Genomic DNA, 19,628 nt, shown 5'->3' on the forward strand with positions numbered 1-19,628 from the left:
ATTTAAAATTTTGTGGGTTTAGTTAGAATCTAATTTTGAAATGCCTTTATTTTATTTTAAAAATAAACTGGGGTTGCTGGGAAAGAAATGCTATTGTACCAGGATACCTTTTCTCACACCAACGAATCAGAAATTAACAAAAGGGACCTTACTTCTATTGTGCTAAAATTAATGGATTATACTTAACACAGTGAGCCTCGGGGCTGAAATTCAGTAAAAACCCCTTGCCTTTTAATTTTAATAGATTAATGTTTTTCACAATATACAAATTAGATTATCCACTCTTTTTAGAAGACTAATTCCAGACCAAAGATTTCTATTAAGACTATGTTCCTTTCTTCATCTTTACTGTTCAAAACATTAATATCTAAACAAAGACACAGTAGTGGTGTAAGAGTGCCACTACAGGTACGATTACATCATAGTATCTTTCTAAATCATCAAACATCAACATGCTTAGTCAGATTTCTTTGAAATCTGGTATGCCTCAGAAGGGTGCAGGGTAGGCTTAGTGAAACAATCATTGGTGCTAGGGGTTCCGGAGAGATGAACCCCACCATCACCTGCCATTTAAAAAAAAAAATTTCTAGGTGCCACCTCCCTCCCCAAGGAGAGATCAATCTATATGATGTGATGTGAGTCAAAATGGTGTCAATCTGTTGAATTTTATTCAAGGTTGTTCATAGAATCAGAGAAATATAGGACTGGAAGGAAACTCAATTAGTCATCTAGTCCATCTCCAGCACCAAGGCCGAGCTAAGTATTATCTAGACCTTCACTGACAGGTGTTTGTCTAAATTGTTCTTAAAAACCTCCAACGACAAAGATTCCATAACCTCCCTACGTAATTAATTTGTTCCAGTGTTTAACTACCCTTACAGTTAGGAAGTCTTTCCTAATATCTAACCTAACTCTTCCTTGGTGCAACTTAAGCCCATTACTTTTTGTCCTGACCTCAACCTTTTATGAATTTGAAGACTGTTATGCACCCTCAGTCTTCTCTTCTCCAGATTAAACAAACCCAGTTTTTTCAGTCTTTCCTTGCAGGTCATGTTTTCTAGACCTTTATTCATTTTTGTTGCTCTTCTCTATACTTTCTCCAATTTATCCACATCTTTCCCACAGTGTGGTGCCCAGAATTGGGCACAATACTCCAGTTGAGGCCTTATCAGTGTGAAGTAAAGTGGAAAAACTAGTTCTTGTGCATTGTTTACAATACTCTTGTTAATACGTGCAGGATGATGTTCACCTTTTTTGCAACAGTATTACACTGTTGATTCATTTAGTTTGTGATCCACTATAACCCCCAGATCCTTTTCTGCAGTTTTCCTTCCTAGGCAGTCATTTCCTAGCGTGTATTAGTAGTACTTTGCCTTTGTCCTTATTGAACTTCATCCTATTTTATTCAGACCTATTCTCCAGTTTGTCAAGATCATTTTGAATTCTAATCCGATCCTCCAACATGCCTGCAACCCCTCCCAGATTGGATTTGTCCACAAACATTATAAGTGTACTCTCTATGCCATTGTCCAAGTCATTTACGAAGATATGGACCCAGGACAGATCCATGCATGACTCCAACTTGATATGCTTTTCCTGCTCAACTGTGAACTACTGATAGCTACTCTGACTACTCTTTTCCAGCCAGTTGTGCACCTACCTTACAGTAAGTTCATCTAGGCTATATTTCTCTAGGTTTTTTTTGTTTTGTTTTGTTTTTTTAAAACAGAAGGTCAAGTGAGACAGTGTCAAAAGCCTCAATAAAGTCATCCACTGCTTCCCCCCATCCATAATGCTCGTTACCCTGTCAAAGAAAGATATTAGCTTGGGTTGACATGATTTGTTCTTGACAAATCCATGTTGACTGTTAATTACCTTATTTTCTTGTAAATGCTTACAAATTACTGTATATACTCGATCAAACCAGTTCATTTATAAGCCGATCCCCCCAAGATGGATAAGTAAAAATGGAAAAATTTTATAACCCGTTCATAAGATGACCCTATAATTCAGAGGTCAGCAAACTTTGGTTCCCGGGCCATCAGGATAAGCCGCTGGTGGGCTGAGATGGTTTGTTTACCTCGAGCATCCGCAGGCACGGAGGTAAATCTAAGTAACAAAGTGTCCTTGTAGGCCGGGACAGCAACTGGTGGGGAAACTTTTTTGGGGGGGGGGGGGGAGAGGGAGAAGCTGGGAGTCAGGGGAGTAACTCCAGTGACCACCCCCCACATGACCCCACCCCTAACCCGGGACCCCCACACTCTCCCCATCCCACCCCACCCTACCTTATCTGGAGAGGCTGTCTCTGGCCTGGCTGGAGCTGCTCCGGCAGGCTGGCAACATAGCCGCAGTCTACTCCAGCGGGCCATACTGAGTGGCGCGGCTGCAGCATGTTCCAGCGGGCTGGGCCGGGTGGCATGGCCACAGCGTGCACCAGTGGGCCAGGCGGCACGGCCACATCCTGCTCTGAGGGACGGGGCCGAGCGGCACAGCTGCAGCCTGCCAGCCCTGGAGCTGCAGCTGCTTCGGAGGCTGGGGGAAGAGCAGCATGGCAAGAAGCAGAGAGACACTGGCCCCGCCTCTTCCCTTCTGGCTCTGCTGGCTGTGCTGCCTCTCCTTGCTCCCTCTGTTGGGGGCAGGGGCTGTGTCCCACCTCTTCCTCTCTATACCCGTTCATAAGCCAACCCCCTTCTCTGGTGCATCCCTTTTTTACTAAAAAAAAAAAAAAAAAAAAAAAAATCGGCTTATGAGCGAGTATATATGGTAATTGTTTGATTCATTATCTTTCCAGGTACCAAAGTTAAGCTGACTGGTCTATAATTACCTAGGTTGTCCTTATTCCCCTTTTTATAGAGAAGTACTATAGTTGCCTTTTTCCAATCCTTTGGGATCTCTCCCCTTCTCAAATTCTCAAAATAATTTCTAATGGTTCGAAGATCTCTTAAGCCAGTTCCTTAAGTAATCTAAGATGTATTTCATCATGGTCTGCTGACTTGAAGGCATCTAACTAATTCTTTCCCTATTTCAGCCTCAGATCCTATCCTATTAACAATGATGTTCCCTATGTAGTCACAAAATCACTGCTACCTTTTTTGGTGACACTTTAGCTATTATGGCGTTTTCTGTTACTGTCTTTCACTCCTCATCGAGTAAAGGGCCTAACCTCAACTTGGTCTTCCTCTTGCTTCTCACGTATTTGTAAAATATTTTCTTGTTACCTTTTACATTCCTAGCTAATTTAATCTCATTTTGTGCCTTGGCCTTTTTAATTTTGACCCTACATGCTAGTGTTGTTTTTTTATATTCATCCTTCATAATTTGACCTAGTTTCTACTTTTTGTATGACTCTTCTTTGAGTTTCAGGTCATTGAAGATTTCCTGATTGAGCCAGGGTGGTCTCTTATCATTTTTCCTATCTTTCCTACACACTGAAATAGTTTGCTCTTGTGCCCCTAATAATGTATCTTTAAAAAACTACCAACTCTTCTGAACTCTTTTTTCGCTTAAACTTACTTCCCATGGGATCTTACCTACCAGTTCTCCGAGTTTGGCCAAGTCTGCCTTCTTGAAGTCCATTTTCTTTATTCTGCTATCATTCCTTAGAGTCATGAACGCTATCATTGCATGATCACTTTCATCCAAGCGCCTTCTACCTTCAGATTCTCAACTAGTTCCTCCCTGTTTGTCAGAATCAAATCCAGAATAGCCTCTCCCCTAGTCACCTTCTGTAATAAAAAGAGGTCTCCAATATGTTCCAAGAACTTCTTGGATAATCTGTGCCCTGCTCTATTATTTTCCAAATAGATGTCAGCGTAGTTGAAGTCCCCCATCACCAACAAGTAGGTAATCCACCTCCTAGAGAGAAACAGTAGCTAGGTTGATGGAATAATTCTTTTATCAGCCTAGTACTGTATACACTGGAGGTTAGGTCAACTTAACTATGTGACTCAGGGATGTGGATTTTTCAAACCCCTGAGCAACATAATTAAGCAGGCTTAATTTTCTAGTATAGTCCAGGCCTAAGTGAGAGTCTGGGGTGGCAATTTCATTTTGGAAGGAAAATAATCAAAGTATTTGTGGGGAAAATATTCTTGGGAAGGGAGAGGTATTGGGGGATGGGGGAACTAGAGGAAGGGAGTTTGGGGCTGCAGCAAAAAGAGGGTGGTTAATGGAGATGGAGGGTAGGGGAGGAAAGAGGTTGGGGCTCAGGTGAAGGAGGCATGGCACCCTCAGCCTTGCCTATGCACTGAACCCCCCTGCACCCCACAGCTCTGCCAGTGCAACCCAACGCTGCATAAAAGCTAATAGTAAGTATTGGAAGAACATTAATTGGGAAATTGGAGGGTTCGTGGCTGACTGGAAACGATGTACTGTATGGCACTGAAACATCATAAGCTCTGAAACCTCAGTGTTTCTCGGAGATGGGATACATCTATTGGACAGGGGTCTAACTGCCAGCCCTTTGGAACGGAAACCCACGCCAACCCTGCCACAAACGGCACCCTCCAACCATTGTGAAACGAAACTAGGACACTATTTCTCTGTAATACAGCTGTCTTTCACTCCAGGTACTACATGCGAGTCGGTTATAGGAGGGGAGGTATAAGAGAATAATGGCAAAGAAACATTTGTATACCAGGGAATGAAGATTTCAAGGAGATTTGTCACCTGCTTGGTGGGGGGAGGTGTGAGTACAATAGTGGGGATGAGGTCAGCTTGGAGGAAGGACAAGGTGAATGGGTCAGGGGGATGTCTGGGGAGGTCTGAAAGCAAAGCAAGTGGGGTGCTTGTGCACAAGGGGAGAGAGGAGCGGCACTGGCTGAGTTTGCTAATTGCAAGACATTATATGTACACCTGCCTAAATGATTACTAACGCCGAACAACGACATATCTATTCCTGTTCAAAAAACTAATAAATTCAATGGCAAAAAAGTATGTTAACACACAGTTAAGATTACTCAATGGTACATCTTCCCATTGCAGAACACAGAGTTGCACAGAGCTCAAACTTCTGAAAAATCAGGAAATGCAGAGTTACGGTTGCCTTAACTCTGTCCTCTTTCAGCAATGTCCCAATATGTCTCATTAACACATACCCTTTACTCTGCCAACCCCCAAGCTGCTGAAATGTACCATCTCTTCACCTTCTACAACCTATTTACTCTCACCCACAAGATTCCATTTAACACTATTAAAAGGACAAAAAGGAAAAAGATTTTCCAGCCACCTTCTTTTTATCCTCTTTGAGCAATCCTTCAATATGCACACACTCACACTAGCCCTTCTCACTACAAGATTCGGATCCTGGCATACACTCACATACTTAGCCAAATACAAAGAAACATTTTATACATATGGTATTCTAAGAGTCACGCTGCAACCTTTTACAACTCCTTTACCCTGAGGATACATCTACATTTGAGCTGGGAGGTGTGACTCCCACCTAACACAGATGTACCCATGCTAGCTCTGCTCGAGCTAGCATGCTAAAAAAGCAGCAGTGTACCCAGGGTAGCACAGGCAGTGATTTGAGCTATCCTCCCAAGTATCTGGCAAGTAGCACAAGCCACCACTCATGCTACTCCAGTGCTATACTGATATCTTTAGCATACTAGCTCAAGCAAAGCGCGCGTGCGTGTGTGTGTGTGTGTGTGTGTGCGCACGCGCGCATCTGGGAATAACGCCTCTTAGCTCAAAGGTAGATGTCTCAACCTATGTGTTCACTTAACCATCATTAAAGCATTAGAATTATTTCATATTTCACCTCACTACTGACAATATCCTTTGTAAAAAAAGTCCCAGCACTGGCAATCTTCACAATGCAGTATAGAAATTATGAATACTGCATCCTGAAATACACCTATTTCCTTTCCTCAATACATGAGAGGGTGCAAAACATAGACCTCTTCATATCACAACCACAGCTCTGTCACACACCTCAAAGTAATCCACAGATCTCACGCACACACACACACACCTCTACCAAGCAGAGCTAACTACTGTCGGCACCATTCAGTTCAGCAACACCTGATACTGACCACACTCATTTTACCTGGAGCGCATGCAGATAATAAATGCTCAGGCTGCTCTCATACCCCAGCTCACTACGGACAAAACCCTTTGTAATAAAACCCCTGTGCCCTACTAGTTATATAAATGTGCATAACTCTGCACTGAAATGATGCATGCTGGATCCCATAGGTACACATGCAGCTGTTCCCTTTGCTCACATACAAAAGGAAACCTAGAGCCACACATGTCCTCAAAGTAATCCACATATGTCCTCATCTCACAAACACACCTTTAGCAAGCAGGCCCAATTACTACCTCTCCCATTTAGTGCTGGTAACCCTAACACACTGACTGCACCTGTAATGTATGAACATAATTCCCACTGGCTATTGAAAGCTCCAAAGGAACAAAGGAAAAGTGGCATGGGCAGTCTTCTTCCCCCCCTCCTTCTTCTCCTGTTTGTTCTTTAATAGTGTTATGTGAAATCCTGCAGGTAACAGAGAATACTTTGTAAAAGGAGATGGCACATTTCAGCAGCTGGGGCATTGGCAGAATAAAATTATGTGCATTAACAGGGCATGTTGGTGCACTGCCTAGCTTTCAAAAGTTTGAGCTGTGCTCAACTCAGCATTCTGCAAGGAGACATCATACACCTCTACCCAGATATAACACTGTCCTCGGGAGCCAAAAAATCTTATCGCGTTATAGGTGAAACCGCGTTATATTGAACTTGCTTTGATCCGCCGGAGTGCTGCTTTACTTCCTTATATCCGAATTCGTGTTATATCGGGTCACGTTACATCAGGGTAGAGGTGTACCACCAAACAACCCTAACTCTGCATTAACGTAGTTTTTTTACCACTGATTCTCTTTTACATTTAGGCCTGGTATACACTTAAAACTTGAATCAACAGACATAACTACAGTGCTCAGGGGTGTGAAAAATCCACACCACTGAACCACATAGCTATGTCGACCTAACCTCCAGTATAGATGCAGCTAGGTCAACAGAAGAATGCTTCTGTCAATAAGCTGCTGTTGCTCAGGGAGGTAGAGTTCCCACAGCAACAAAAAACAAAAAAACAAAAAAACAAACAAAAAAAACCCTTTCATGCTGTATTCTGCATCTACACTACAGGATTACAGAGATGTAGTTACAGTGCCCATAGTATAAACATGACCTTAGTCTGTTCACCCTATCCAAACTAAGTCACAACTCAAGATTTATTAAACCATAATTCACTATCATAAGAGCAATCGTAATATGAATGGATTTCTACTTAAAATAAAAATAATTGGTTAATGTCGATACATTTAACAAGTCACAAAAGAGAATCAAAGTTCATTTTTCTATGAACTGCTTGCTGACAGTATAAACCATATAGATCTGAGTAGCCACCCCTTGCAATAAGGATGGTCTATGAACAGTTTTTTGTACCAATATATTTTGGTTAGGCATGTGATTTTTTAATTTAATTTTATTTAAACCAAAAGGATTTTATTGATACTATTTCCTTTGGCTGCTTCCTCACACTACTAGCATCATCTCGGTCTTATCCAAAAGGGAGCTTCAGCCAACTCACCTTCACACAACTCCCAATTTTGGAAAAATACTATGAAAGACAAGAAAATACACCACCCAGGTGCAATGAAACAGAAACAGAGGACCGCATCAGCAGCATGCAGATGACACAATTCAAAAACTAATTAACAGTACTCTTTGGGTTCTCCCCATGAGAAAAAAAAAGACACATTCAAATTAAGTCTATCTCCACCTATATACATAGACAGCTCAATGACACCTTATAAACAACAGATTCATGGAGGCTGAAACATCTTCAAAGATGAAACACAAAGAATCAATAGAGGATCTATATCTGGCACAGGATGCAGATCAACAAAATTAACATAGTATGTATCATAAACAAGCCTAACAAATGGAGTCAAGGAGATCAGAGGACTCCTATATTATCCAAGACACTTCAACGTAACTTTGCCAATAATCCTTCCAAAACTTTTTATTAAAAAAAAAAAAAAGAGGATCAGGAGGTCAGTGGCAAGAAAGGATTTCTTGAGTATTGGCTTAACAATCAACCATTTGAAAAGTGCTTAGTTTCTTGCCTTCCCAAAAAGGCATTGATAAATTCCACCAATAAGTAGACCCAGTGTCTTACCACAACATTTTATTATTATGATTTATTTGTAGTGTGGTAGTGACAAGGAGCCCCAGTCACAGACTAGCACCCCACTGTACTAAGTGTTATACAAACACAGAACCTAAAGATGGTCTATGCGCAAAGAGTTTACAATAATACAACAAGTGGGATGAGTCCCGTTTACAAACTGCCAACCTAAATACCTCAGAGAACATGACTAATCAAAAACAAAGCAAACAGTGACCTTACGTTTGTTTCCCCCTAAAATGCATCTATTACCACACAGGCTGTCAATCCCATCCAAATCAGGGCAGTCTCAGGTACGACAAACTGAAAATTTTTGCAGTAATAAATACGCAATTCTACATTTTCACAAAACCTATACATATTCACCAAAATTACCTGTAGCTCAGAATATTTCTGCAAGTTGGAACTCCACATACACTACAGTGAAGAGCCCATTCTTTACCTCCAACACAATCTCAGCATAAAGTTTCAAAATCTTTTCATGCTACAATCAGGTGACCAGATACAGTGATTTCCACTACAGATTCCACTACAGATATTCTCCTATTTAATCTACCTTCTTGCTAAGGTGATTTGCGAGTAGAGATAAGGGGCACTCAGGAACCATAGCATCAAAAACTGATGACAAAGAAACAATCATCACAGACAACTTTTAGTATGGCTCCTTCAGTTATTCCATCTCAGAGTTAGGAAATCAAATGGATTCTATGATGGTGTGCTCAACACAACAGATAACTAGTAGGATTTGTCCTTTGGTTACTGTCTATCTTAAGCACATACAAAACGTCAATATGGGAATCCACTAGCCAGCCATACAAATAATACCTTCCTCTCTCCCTCAATCCCCAAATCCTCCTGGCTACTCCAAAGGAGAAACAAGGACTTAGCTACTTTAACTATTACACCTCTACCTTGATATAACGCCAAAAAAAATCCTACCACGTTATAGGTGAAACCGTGTTATATCAAACTTGCTTTGATCCACCGGAGTGCACAGCCCTGCCCCCCCCCCGGAGCACTGCTTTACCGCGTTATATCCGAATTAGTGTTATATCAGGTCACATTATCGGGATAGAGGTGTACCAGGTTTTTTGCGGGTCCTTCCACCTACCCTATGAATACTTTTATAATTTTGCCTCTGCAATCATTAAGAACTTTCCCAAGTTAACTTAAAAGAAGACAGACCAACATATCCATGAACTTACGTTGAATGTGAATGAACTGCTTTGGTTGTTTAAACTCTCCTTTGTACAGGCGATTGTAATAGTTGACATTGCTCTCTGCCTCAGGAACTGGGATAACCATGCTCTCTTTCTTTTCTCTAAAGACTTGCTGTGCCGAAATAGCTCGTTGTAAATGGTGTTCCTGAAAGAGGAAAAGTTTAGAATTTATTTAGATGACAGTATTTATTTTTTTAAATATAAAAATGGATAAAGTTAGTCTATTTCCCTAGCAATAGTGTTCTAAAGTGTCATGAGAAGATCCTAGTAAAATTTTATTTTGTTTTATTTTATTTTATTTGCTTCCAGGCCAGCAGGGTACAGTAATGGGAGAGAAAGAGTCCTCTGCATTTAACACCAAGTCCTAGGCAAATTCAGCTGTTGACAGGTTCCAAATAAGGAAAAAAATCTCAAGCCTCCATTAATGATATGGGGGACTCTAGATGGAAGAAAAAAATCTTCTGAGCATACCCACAAACCTTTTTTTTAAAATCAGAAAAACAGACAGTAGGTGATCCAAGTTAAACAAAATAATCTAAAAGCAGGTATAGAAAGTGTCATGGCTCAAAACCAGCAATGTACGCACATTAATTCCTTATAGTATGGGAAGCCCATGGTTCAAATCAAGATCATGAACAAACTTAATCCACTGCCAAATGCAAAATAATACCATGTTTTTATTTAAGATTTATGCACCGGCCAGTTTTCAGAATGGAGAGTGGGCAACAAAAAATGATGAAGGGTATGGAACAGCTTCCATGTAAGGAAAGATTAAAAAGACTGGGACCATTAAGCTTGGAAAAGAGACAACTAAGGGGGATATGACAGAGGTCTATAAAATCATGAATGGTGTGGAGAAAGTGAATAAGGAAGTGTTATTTATCCTTTCACATAACACAAGAACCAGGGGTCACGTAATGAAATTAATAGGCAGCAAGTTTAAAACAAACAAAAGGAAGTACTTCTTCACACAACACAGTTAACCTGTGGAATTTGTTGCCAGGGGAGTTTGTGAAGGCCAAAACTATAAGTGAGTTCTAAAAAGAATTAGATAAGTTCATGGAGTAAAGGTCCATCAATGGCTATTAGCCAAGATGGTCAGGGATGCAATCCCATGCTCTCGCTGTCCCTAAGACTCTGACTGCCAGATGTTGGGACTAGACGACAGGGGCTGAATCAGTTGATAATTGCCCTGCTCTGTTCATTCGCTTTGGGGCACCTGGCATTGGACACTGTTGGAAGACAGGTTGCTGGGCTAGATGGACCATTGGTCTGACCCAGTATGGCCGTTACTATGTTAATTTGTTACCTGCTTCTGTTTTTACGTTTTTTTAGAATACTATAATAGGCAAAAGTAACAGGCACATATTTCCCCACAGAAGAACACACAGAATATTTGTGGAACTCCAGTTCCTCAAATATGCAACAGTGTTCATTATACTTTGTATTCTTACCCTACTGGAGACAGAATAACCACACCCAAGTCACAGGAAGTATGAATTACACTATCCCTTCATTAGGTTATAAGAATTCTTTAGCATCCATATATCTTACTAGTTATTTTGGTGCAAATCCAACCACACAGGTGGATTAGCATAGGATAATTGTGATTTTTCTCCTTCAATGGATTTTGTAAAACGTTCACACTATAATCCATGAGACAAAGAAAGAAAGCTGCTAGAAAACATAATATACAATTATATTTGCAGTGTAACTTTGCTTCAACAATTGTTTATGCAACCAAGGCTGGAAAAATGTATGAAACCTACTAATCAGAGATTAAACCTCCTAGCAATAAAAGGTAAGTGGTGAACCCCACTAGCAAGACCCAGAGAAAATGTCAGATGAACAGTCCCCACAGACCAGATTTGCAGCTGCTGAGAATGGAGAGGATGATATACTACGGGCCTGCCATCGAACCTTCTTGGGGACTTCATCTTTCATATCAGGCTAACAGGATTATGATAAACTTGAAGCCAAATTCTCTCTTGCTGCCGTAAGGGAATTTTTCATCTCTCTGCCTCCACCACTGCTTTGCTGTAAGGGGCTCAGATTCTCTATTCTACCTATTCCTTCACACTTCTAGCTATTGGAAGAAGGGGTGAATGGAAAAAATCCCTCATTACTCTCTTCCCTTCCCAGCATCTGGGGTTTGGGTGGTCTTCCCTCCCACTAACAACTCCAATGTCTGTCTCTTGTGCTCATAATTTCACCAAGCATCGACACTGTGAAAATGACAATTACACATCTATGAAGAAGCGTTTTATTCTTTTAAATTTCATTTGATGCAGGTTGGCAGATGCAAGAAAAGTACTCCGCATTGGTTTATATTTGGAAACTCTCTAAACAACCAAAAGGAATAGAGGTTACTCTCTTTTTAATTCTGCAAAAATCAGTTTTCATTCATCTGCCTTTACTTGTTGAAACAATGGATATTTCAAAACATGCATATTTATTTAATAAATATTTTATTTTTAATTCAAGTTATTTCAGCAATGGGAAGGAAGTATCCACTACTAAAACAAACTGCAATGGCAAACTACAGACTTCACAAACTCTAAAAGAGGAGGACTAGGCATCTCCAACAGAAATAAAGTCAAAATTACTCGATTAATCAGGCTCCCAAGACTTAAGTGCAATGCTGTAGCTCAGACCAGAGAGTGTACATTCAAATATAATAATTTCAGAAAAACACACCAGATATCTTGTGCACATCTAATACTTCATCGTGTAAGTCTCTTTTTAAAAATAAAGATGAACAATGCTATTTTGAGCAATTTAACTAAGAAAATTACAGTTACTCAGTTCGTTTCTAGATTTCTTACTAGCTGTCAAACGGCCCCATAGTAGTCCCTAATTGATATCAATACAACACATCAAGTGGACCAGAAGACTGATCTACAACTGAGGTGGGAAAATACCAAGTTTTTTTCTGCCATTCCTTGTCCTCAGATAGGGCACTGAAACTACGATTCCTGCATTTTATTCTAAAAACATAAATTTCTAGTATCCTTGCTCTTTCCTGAGTCTGTAGGACATGCCCTTATTTTACTTCTTCAAAATCTTCTTCGTCCAGACCACTATTTACATTGTCAGCACACCTTGAAGAATGTATCTCTCTCCTTACCTGGAGGTTATAACTCCTGTTTCCCTAAACATACTCAGAGAGAACTTTTTGTTTTAATTTATATGGATTGCAACATGCATCAATATCAAAATCTGGCTCAAATGAAAAGATCAATACAGGAGACCATCAAACTACATTAAAAATTTCACTCAAGTTTGGGAAGTAGAAGTAGAAGATTGGATAGTAAAGATAAACTGTCTAGTTCTCCTCCCAGATGAACACCCTATGTAACCTGGTGCCTAATCCCAAGTGTTTGATGAAGTGGCAAGGGTATTAAATTGCTCTTTATTGAGAATCCGTGACCTTGGGAGTTTCTTATTGCAGACACAGCTTTGAAGTAGGCCTGGGATGATAGGATGACCACACACAGTCAGATTCTGGGTTTAAATTATAGTAACAGGCACTTTGAGAAACCCTAGTTTTCAAGGATTCCATGCACCGATCTTATTCCGATTGACACCACTTCATCTGTAATCCAAGTTTACAACTTTCTTGATGTACTTACTACCAATGCAGCCATTACTATCTCTCCTGTACTGCGAAGTAACAAGGATCTTATTGCATTTGATGGCCTAGCACAGCTTCCAGAAACCACTTGTTTGACTGACATGTAAATTTCTCCTATTCAGACCTTAATTGGATTTCTAGTCATTCCCAAGGCACTTGCTTTTCCCTCCTACACTTAACTTCCTGTGCTAACATTTCATACTTTCAGAAGCCATATAATTAATTAGATTTAGCAAGTTTTCCTCTGAGATTTTGTTCTAATACCTTTAGTTAAATTCTCTTGCACCTTTTTTCAGTAAACATACTCCAGTGTCAAAGATTTGCTCAATCTGTACAATACGAATGTGCAAGGGCATCCGCGGTCAAACTTTGTCATGCAAAAGAATTCCTGTTCCTTTTTCAATTTGACATTTTATCCAAAGTAACTATAAATTTCTATTAAAAAGACTATAAAATAGATGCTGAATAAGTATCAGGGGGTAGCCGTGTTAGTCTGTATCTACAAAAACAACAAAGAGTCTGGTGGCACCTTAAAGACTAACAGATTTATTTGGGCATAAGCTTTCGTGAGTAAAAACCTCACTTCTTCGGATGCATAGAGTGAAAGGCTTTCACTCTATGCATCCGAAGAAGTGAGGTTTTTACTCACGAAAGCTCATGCTGAATAAAGTGCTCTGAAATCCTTATAGGCAACACGCCTCAAGCTATTTTAGAAGTGCCATACCACGGATTAAATCACTTACATTTTAAAAACAAACTTTTTGAAAATAAAAGATAAAGTAACCCAATTTGTATAGAATCGTAGAATATCAGGGTTGGAAGGGACCTCAGGAGGTCATCTAGTCCAACCCCCTGCTCAAAGCAGGACCAATCCCCAGGCAGATTTTTGCCCTGGATCCCTAAATGGCCCCCTCAAGGATTGAACTCACAACCCTGGGTTTAGCAGGCCAATAAAGTAAGGAATAAAAATGTACTGATTGATGAAGGGATAGAGAAATTTGATCTGTTTGAAAGGGAAGGCATATAACAATTGAGATTCAGGAAACCTTCTTTTGCTCTAGAAATATTTCTATATTTTATTTAATAATGGAAATAAATTCACATTTTCTTAACAATCTTAAGAAATACTACAAATAAGAAATAAAGCATACAAACCGAGTTTATAAAAACGGAGAGGTAATTAAGGATTTCAGTCTTAATGAAAATAAACAAACATGAATTCTCAACTATAACCAAAAAAAACACAGTACTGAAACATACGATGATTTTCTGAAACAATTGTTCTTTATTTCAAGGGTCACAGACTAAGCAACAGGCTATCAAAATCTTCTAAAAATTCAAAACTTCATAAAAAAAAACTATACAAGCTAAATGTTAATTCCTACAACTGAAATTCTGTTTGCTATATTAAAGACTTTCATATTAGACTCGATCTACTAAAAGGGATACAGCAAACTTGAAATATGATCAGTTTTCAAAAGGAGTTAAAAGTAGTCTTGGACATACTAAGACTAAGTAGTCTTGAGTACATTGCCTAAGATTTCTGCCATTTTTTATGGTTTTACAAATCAGAATATCATATTTTTACAAGTATTTATCTCCCCTGTTGGTGTATGAAAGGCCCATACAAACAACTAACTGAATTACTATAAAAACAAAACAGTGAAACTGAACATGCAAGTGCTGCCAAATGAACAAAGAAAGAAACTAAAAGGTAGAGACATTTTTCCCATTTCTAATGTCTCAAAAAATTCAGACAAATGTGATTTATACTGATATATCACTTTAATGCTAAAAACAAAAGCTGAACATTCAAATCAAAAATAGCTGAGTTTAATACAAATTATTCTTGCAGTTTAAGCATATTTTGTAATATCCAAATGAATCACAATTTTCCTAAGTGAGAGTTAAATATATATGTAAACATTCAATTAAGCAATTAGTGTAGATTTAATTCATAGCATTAAAATACAGTCACAACACTGATGAAAGATTACAAATAATATAGCTCAGGGTCATTCACTTTAGTTACTAAAATAGACATATTAATGGTACACCCACAGAGCAGACTCTTCTGAAAAATAAATTGGAATGGAAGAGTAATAGATCTAATTTGATATAATCTTCACATTGAGAGGAAAGGTAGGTAAGAACAACTATTACAACAATCATCATCAAAAAGTGAAAACGGGTTAAATAAGGATATTCTGTTATCTATTCATCCTATAAATAATTAATTCGTACATAAAAACTGTTGAACAGGAGTTAACTACATATAAGTAATTTAAAGGTAAAACATATTATAGAAATGTTGAAATTATCCCAAAAGGATATTTTACAGACCCAAGAAATTTTAGCAGGTAAGCAATTAGCTAGCAAAGACATACCACAGAAAAGCTAAGTGAAAGTGCTACCGCAGCAGCGCTTTAATGTGGCTGTGTAGTTGTGGCACTAGTGCCGGGAAAGAGCTCTCCCAGCGCTGTAAAAAAACCCACCCCCATGAGGGGAGTAGCTACCAGCGCTGAAAGGCCTTGTCTACACCGCCACTTTGCAGTGCTGAAACTTGCAGCGCTCGGGGTGTGTTTTTTCACATTCCTGAGCGAGAAAGTTGCAGCGCTGTAAAGTGGCAGTGTAGGCAAGACCTCACAGGTCACCACAGTACTTCCCCAAAACTCTAGATAAATCTGTCTAGGAATTCTCTGTAATCAGATGAAATCTCTTCCAGGCCCACCCAGAGGTAAGCAGTAGTCTGCTCTATTTCCAAACCAAAACAAAATTAAGAGGAGAAAGAGGGAATCCATAAAAAAGGTTACTACACTAAAGCTTGGATGTCCTACTGGGTGAACGCTACATCTACTGAATTTAGGACATTAAAGTTATAGGTTGAGATTTTCAAACCTGATTTGGGGACTTAGATTCACAACTCCAATTCAATTTTAATGGGAGTTGTGTCAAATTCCCTTGTCAACTCTGAAAATCTCAACCACAGATTTTAAAGAAAGTGTGTAGAACACTGCAGTAACACCTATGCACAACACTAACAAGATCCCTAATAGTTATGGAATCCAATGACAACCCTGGTCAATTGGTCTTTAATCTTTTCAGGGTTAGGCCAATTTGCTTTCTTACAGATTTCCAAGATGCAAACATGAATTTATTTGACAATTGTAGAAAAGTCAATTTTAGTAAATTGCATTTCTGGTCTTCGAAAAAAAAACAGAAAAGGAACACCTTTTGTTTTCTCCTGCAGGAAGGGCGGCCAGCACATCCCTCGGTCCACGCCGCTTCCCGCAGTCCCCATTGGCCTGGAGCAGTGAACCACGGCCAGTGGGAGCCACGATCGGCCGAACCTGAGGACGCGGCAGATAAACAAACCGGCCCACCAGGGGCTTTCACTGAACAAGCAGCGGACCCAGCTTTGAGATCCACTGATCTAGAGGGCACCAGAAAGAGTGGTCTTGGCTATACAGAAGAACTACCACCTCAGGAGAATCAAAAGAGCTAGGCATTTGGGGCAACCTTTTTTCCCTTCAGTCCTATTTTTACTACTAGAGAATGGCTAAAGGGAAGAAATATTTTGTCAATGGCAGAATGAGCTACGCCATTCTGTTGCATAACTCAGCAGAACATCGACAGTAAGGTGGCAGAGGAGTGTTAGAATAAGCTATGCCACTCCAATCCACTCACTGTGTATGTAACAAAGCTAGTGGCTGGCTGTTCAGCCATTTACTGCAGGAGCAGGCAAGGAGTTGAATGCTACTAATAGAGGGTAAAGATTTAGAAAAACCTTGGGCGCTAAGGGTATATGTCCAATGTATTATACTTCATTTAAAATTGCAAGATTCCTTGGGGGAGAAATGGATCAGCCACCCAAAATAATCTATTCTCCCGTGTCTGCTTTTTTTTTGGGTGGGGGGGTGCGAGCGGAGAGAGAGAGAGAGAGAGAGAGAGAGAGAGAGACGAGATGGGGATAGAAGAGAAGAAACATACTCTGCCAATGGGAGAGAGCTCTCCCATTGCCATAATTAAACCACAAGTGGCGGAAGCTATATTGGTGGAATAGCACTCCCGCCGATAAGGCTGTCCACACCGGTGTTTCTGTCAGTATAATTTTTGTCGCTTAGAGAGATGTTTTTTTCCCACACCACTGAGCAGCATAAGTTATACCGACAAAAGTGCTAGTGTAAACATGCCGTTAGGGCCACTAGCTTCAACATAGCTGTGACTATTTACACCAGCTGACGATCTGCCACTAGGGAATAACCAATCAAAACACAGAAATCCAGTAGAATGAAGAAAAATCTGTATTTTCAGTAGTAAACGTGAAGAAGCCATAGGAGCGATAATTAGGGCCCTTCTAAAGTCATGGTCCATTTTGGACAATTTCACGGTCATAGGATTTAAAAAATCGTAAATTTCATGATTTCAGCTATTTAAATCTGAAATTTCACAGTGTTGTAATTGTAGGGGCCCTGATCCAAAAAGGAGTTGTGAGGGGGTTGCAAGGTTATTGTAGAGGGGGTTGCGGTACTGCTCCCCTTACTTCTGCGCTACTGCTGCCAGCAGTGCTGTTTTCAGAGATGGGTGCCCAGCCAACAGCCACCTCTCTCCAGCCACCCGCCTCTGAAGGCAGCACAGAAGTAAGGATAGCAATACTGCAACCCCCTAAAATAACCTTGCGACCCCCCTGCAACTGCCTTTTGGATCAGGACCCTCAATTTGAGAAATGCTGGTCTCCCTCATGAAATCTATATAGTATAGAGTAAAAGCACACAAAAGTCCAGATTTCACCAGAAGGCGAGGAGGGGCACCAGATTTCATGGTCCATGATGTGTTTTTCGTGGCCATGAATTTGGTAGGGAAGTAGCGATAATGGACACCAAATTAAAAACATGAGTCTGCAAAACAATGTTACAGCAAATTCATCATACGGAGGCATTTACAAAGCAGAGAGACAGTAGTCCCTTCTCTTTGTGGCTTTGGTACAACCACATCTGGAGTCGTGTGCTGAATTTCAGGAATCAAATAGCCAGAAAGATAAATTGGAGGGCCTTCAAAGAGAAGTAGTAAAACTGATCAGAAGCTGAAGGAACTGAATTATAAGGAAAAATGAAGAGAGTCGGCCATATATGCTCACGGCATGACTGGAGCAGGAGGGAGCAAGAGAACATAATTAATATTTGACCAACATAAATATGAACATTTAGATGGGCATAATGAGATAAAGTTAAGAGAGGAAAAATTTGCTGTTCATCATGAAAAACTTTCAAGAACTATATTTAGCAAACTGGAAAATAGCCTCTCAAGGTAGAAATCCTAATGATTGTCAACAGTGATAAAACACTAGAAAACACACTGCTGAGGAAAATTCTATAGTAGTAGAAAGATGGCCTGGACGTTGTATAAAGTATGCCAAAGTTGAGCCAAAAGGACAGTTAGTTCCTTAATCACAAGCAGCACAATTCCGCCCTCACAGAGATGCAACTTGTGTTAACTGGGGGAAGATAGTCCTCTTTCCTCTTCAATTTTTGGATTTCTTTAAGAGCAGATGACTCTATCAGATGACCTATTATATCCACCTTTATTATATTTTAGACAGGCAGTTTTAAACAGAGAGCTATTTATGCTCCAGAAGCCTAAAGCTCTTTCACTCTCTGCCAGCTCTCGGCAGCTTACTTCTGGCAAAAGCAGATATAGGAAAAGGGCAGATATAATGAAGTTGTCTCTCTTTTTATTTTACATGGTTAGGCATCCTGTCAGTGTATATGCATTCATTACATATTCCCACAGATTTCAATGAGACTTGCACCTGTGTAAGTGAGGGAAGAATTTAACTCAAGTTTTTTACCCTGGAATTGCTGACTTTGTACTCAACTTTATACCAATGCTGCTGAATATGAGTACCGTATTTTTGGTTACAGCCTCAGTAACAACAGAATATGGTTTTTACAAGTTAAATAATTAAAATGTGCACTGAATACCATTTTAAATTTTGTGAAGCACCAGGAGCATGAGATTTGGCATTATACAATACCCCACCTCCCCCTTAAAAGTCAACTTGTCTGAGGAATCTCTTTCCACGGTTTCATTAAGATTAAAGACAAGGAAACTTTAGTACATATGTTTGGGAAGCTCCAGTGTATTGAGGTAAGGATTTAAACTGGGCACAGAGAATCAGATTTTCAAATAGTTTCTTAAACTTTCACCATAGAATTAACCTTCAGCTTGAGTTAAGCCTGTGTTCTCGTTCAACAGCACTTTCCTGACAATACCAGCAATTAGGTTTGTGTGATTCTGTCTATTCAGTTTTAAGCCTACAATGCCAGTACCAACAGGAAATCATAATGCACAAGTGAACTGAAAGGTCATTTCTTCTGCTGTGAAGATGCTCTGCAGGTGGAAGACAAACCACTGGAAGACAAGAGAATGTTTGTTGATAACAGGACTGAAGTCTGGGAAAAGGGGATAAATGCTAGGTGCTTGGGAGGAGAACAAGATGCAATGAAATAAAACCTCCCTCCTTATGAGAGCATGGACGGGGGGAGGGAGGGCAGAGAGGGAGAAGGATGGGAAAAAGCT

At 39.9% G+C, this 19,628-nt stretch overlaps 1 protein-coding gene across 1 annotated transcript in view; it reads right to left on the reverse strand.

Annotated features, from left to right (window-relative positions):
- EPC2 (enhancer of polycomb homolog 2) overlaps positions 1-19,628 on the reverse strand; it is an 85,302-nt gene that overhangs the window by 46,804 nt on the left and 18,870 nt on the right. Inside the window, exon 2 of the mRNA XM_054044273.1 lies at positions 9,401-9,560. Within this exon, the coding sequence (XP_053900248.1) occupies positions 9,401-9,560 (160 nt within the window). The remainder of the gene's footprint in view (positions 1-9,400; positions 9,561-19,628) is intronic.

This window comes from Malaclemys terrapin, chromosome 11 (assembly GCF_027887155.1).
Source record: "Malaclemys terrapin pileata isolate rMalTer1 chromosome 11, rMalTer1.hap1, whole genome shotgun sequence".
Classification (NCBI taxonomy): Eukaryota; Metazoa; Chordata; order Testudines; family Emydidae; genus Malaclemys; species Malaclemys terrapin.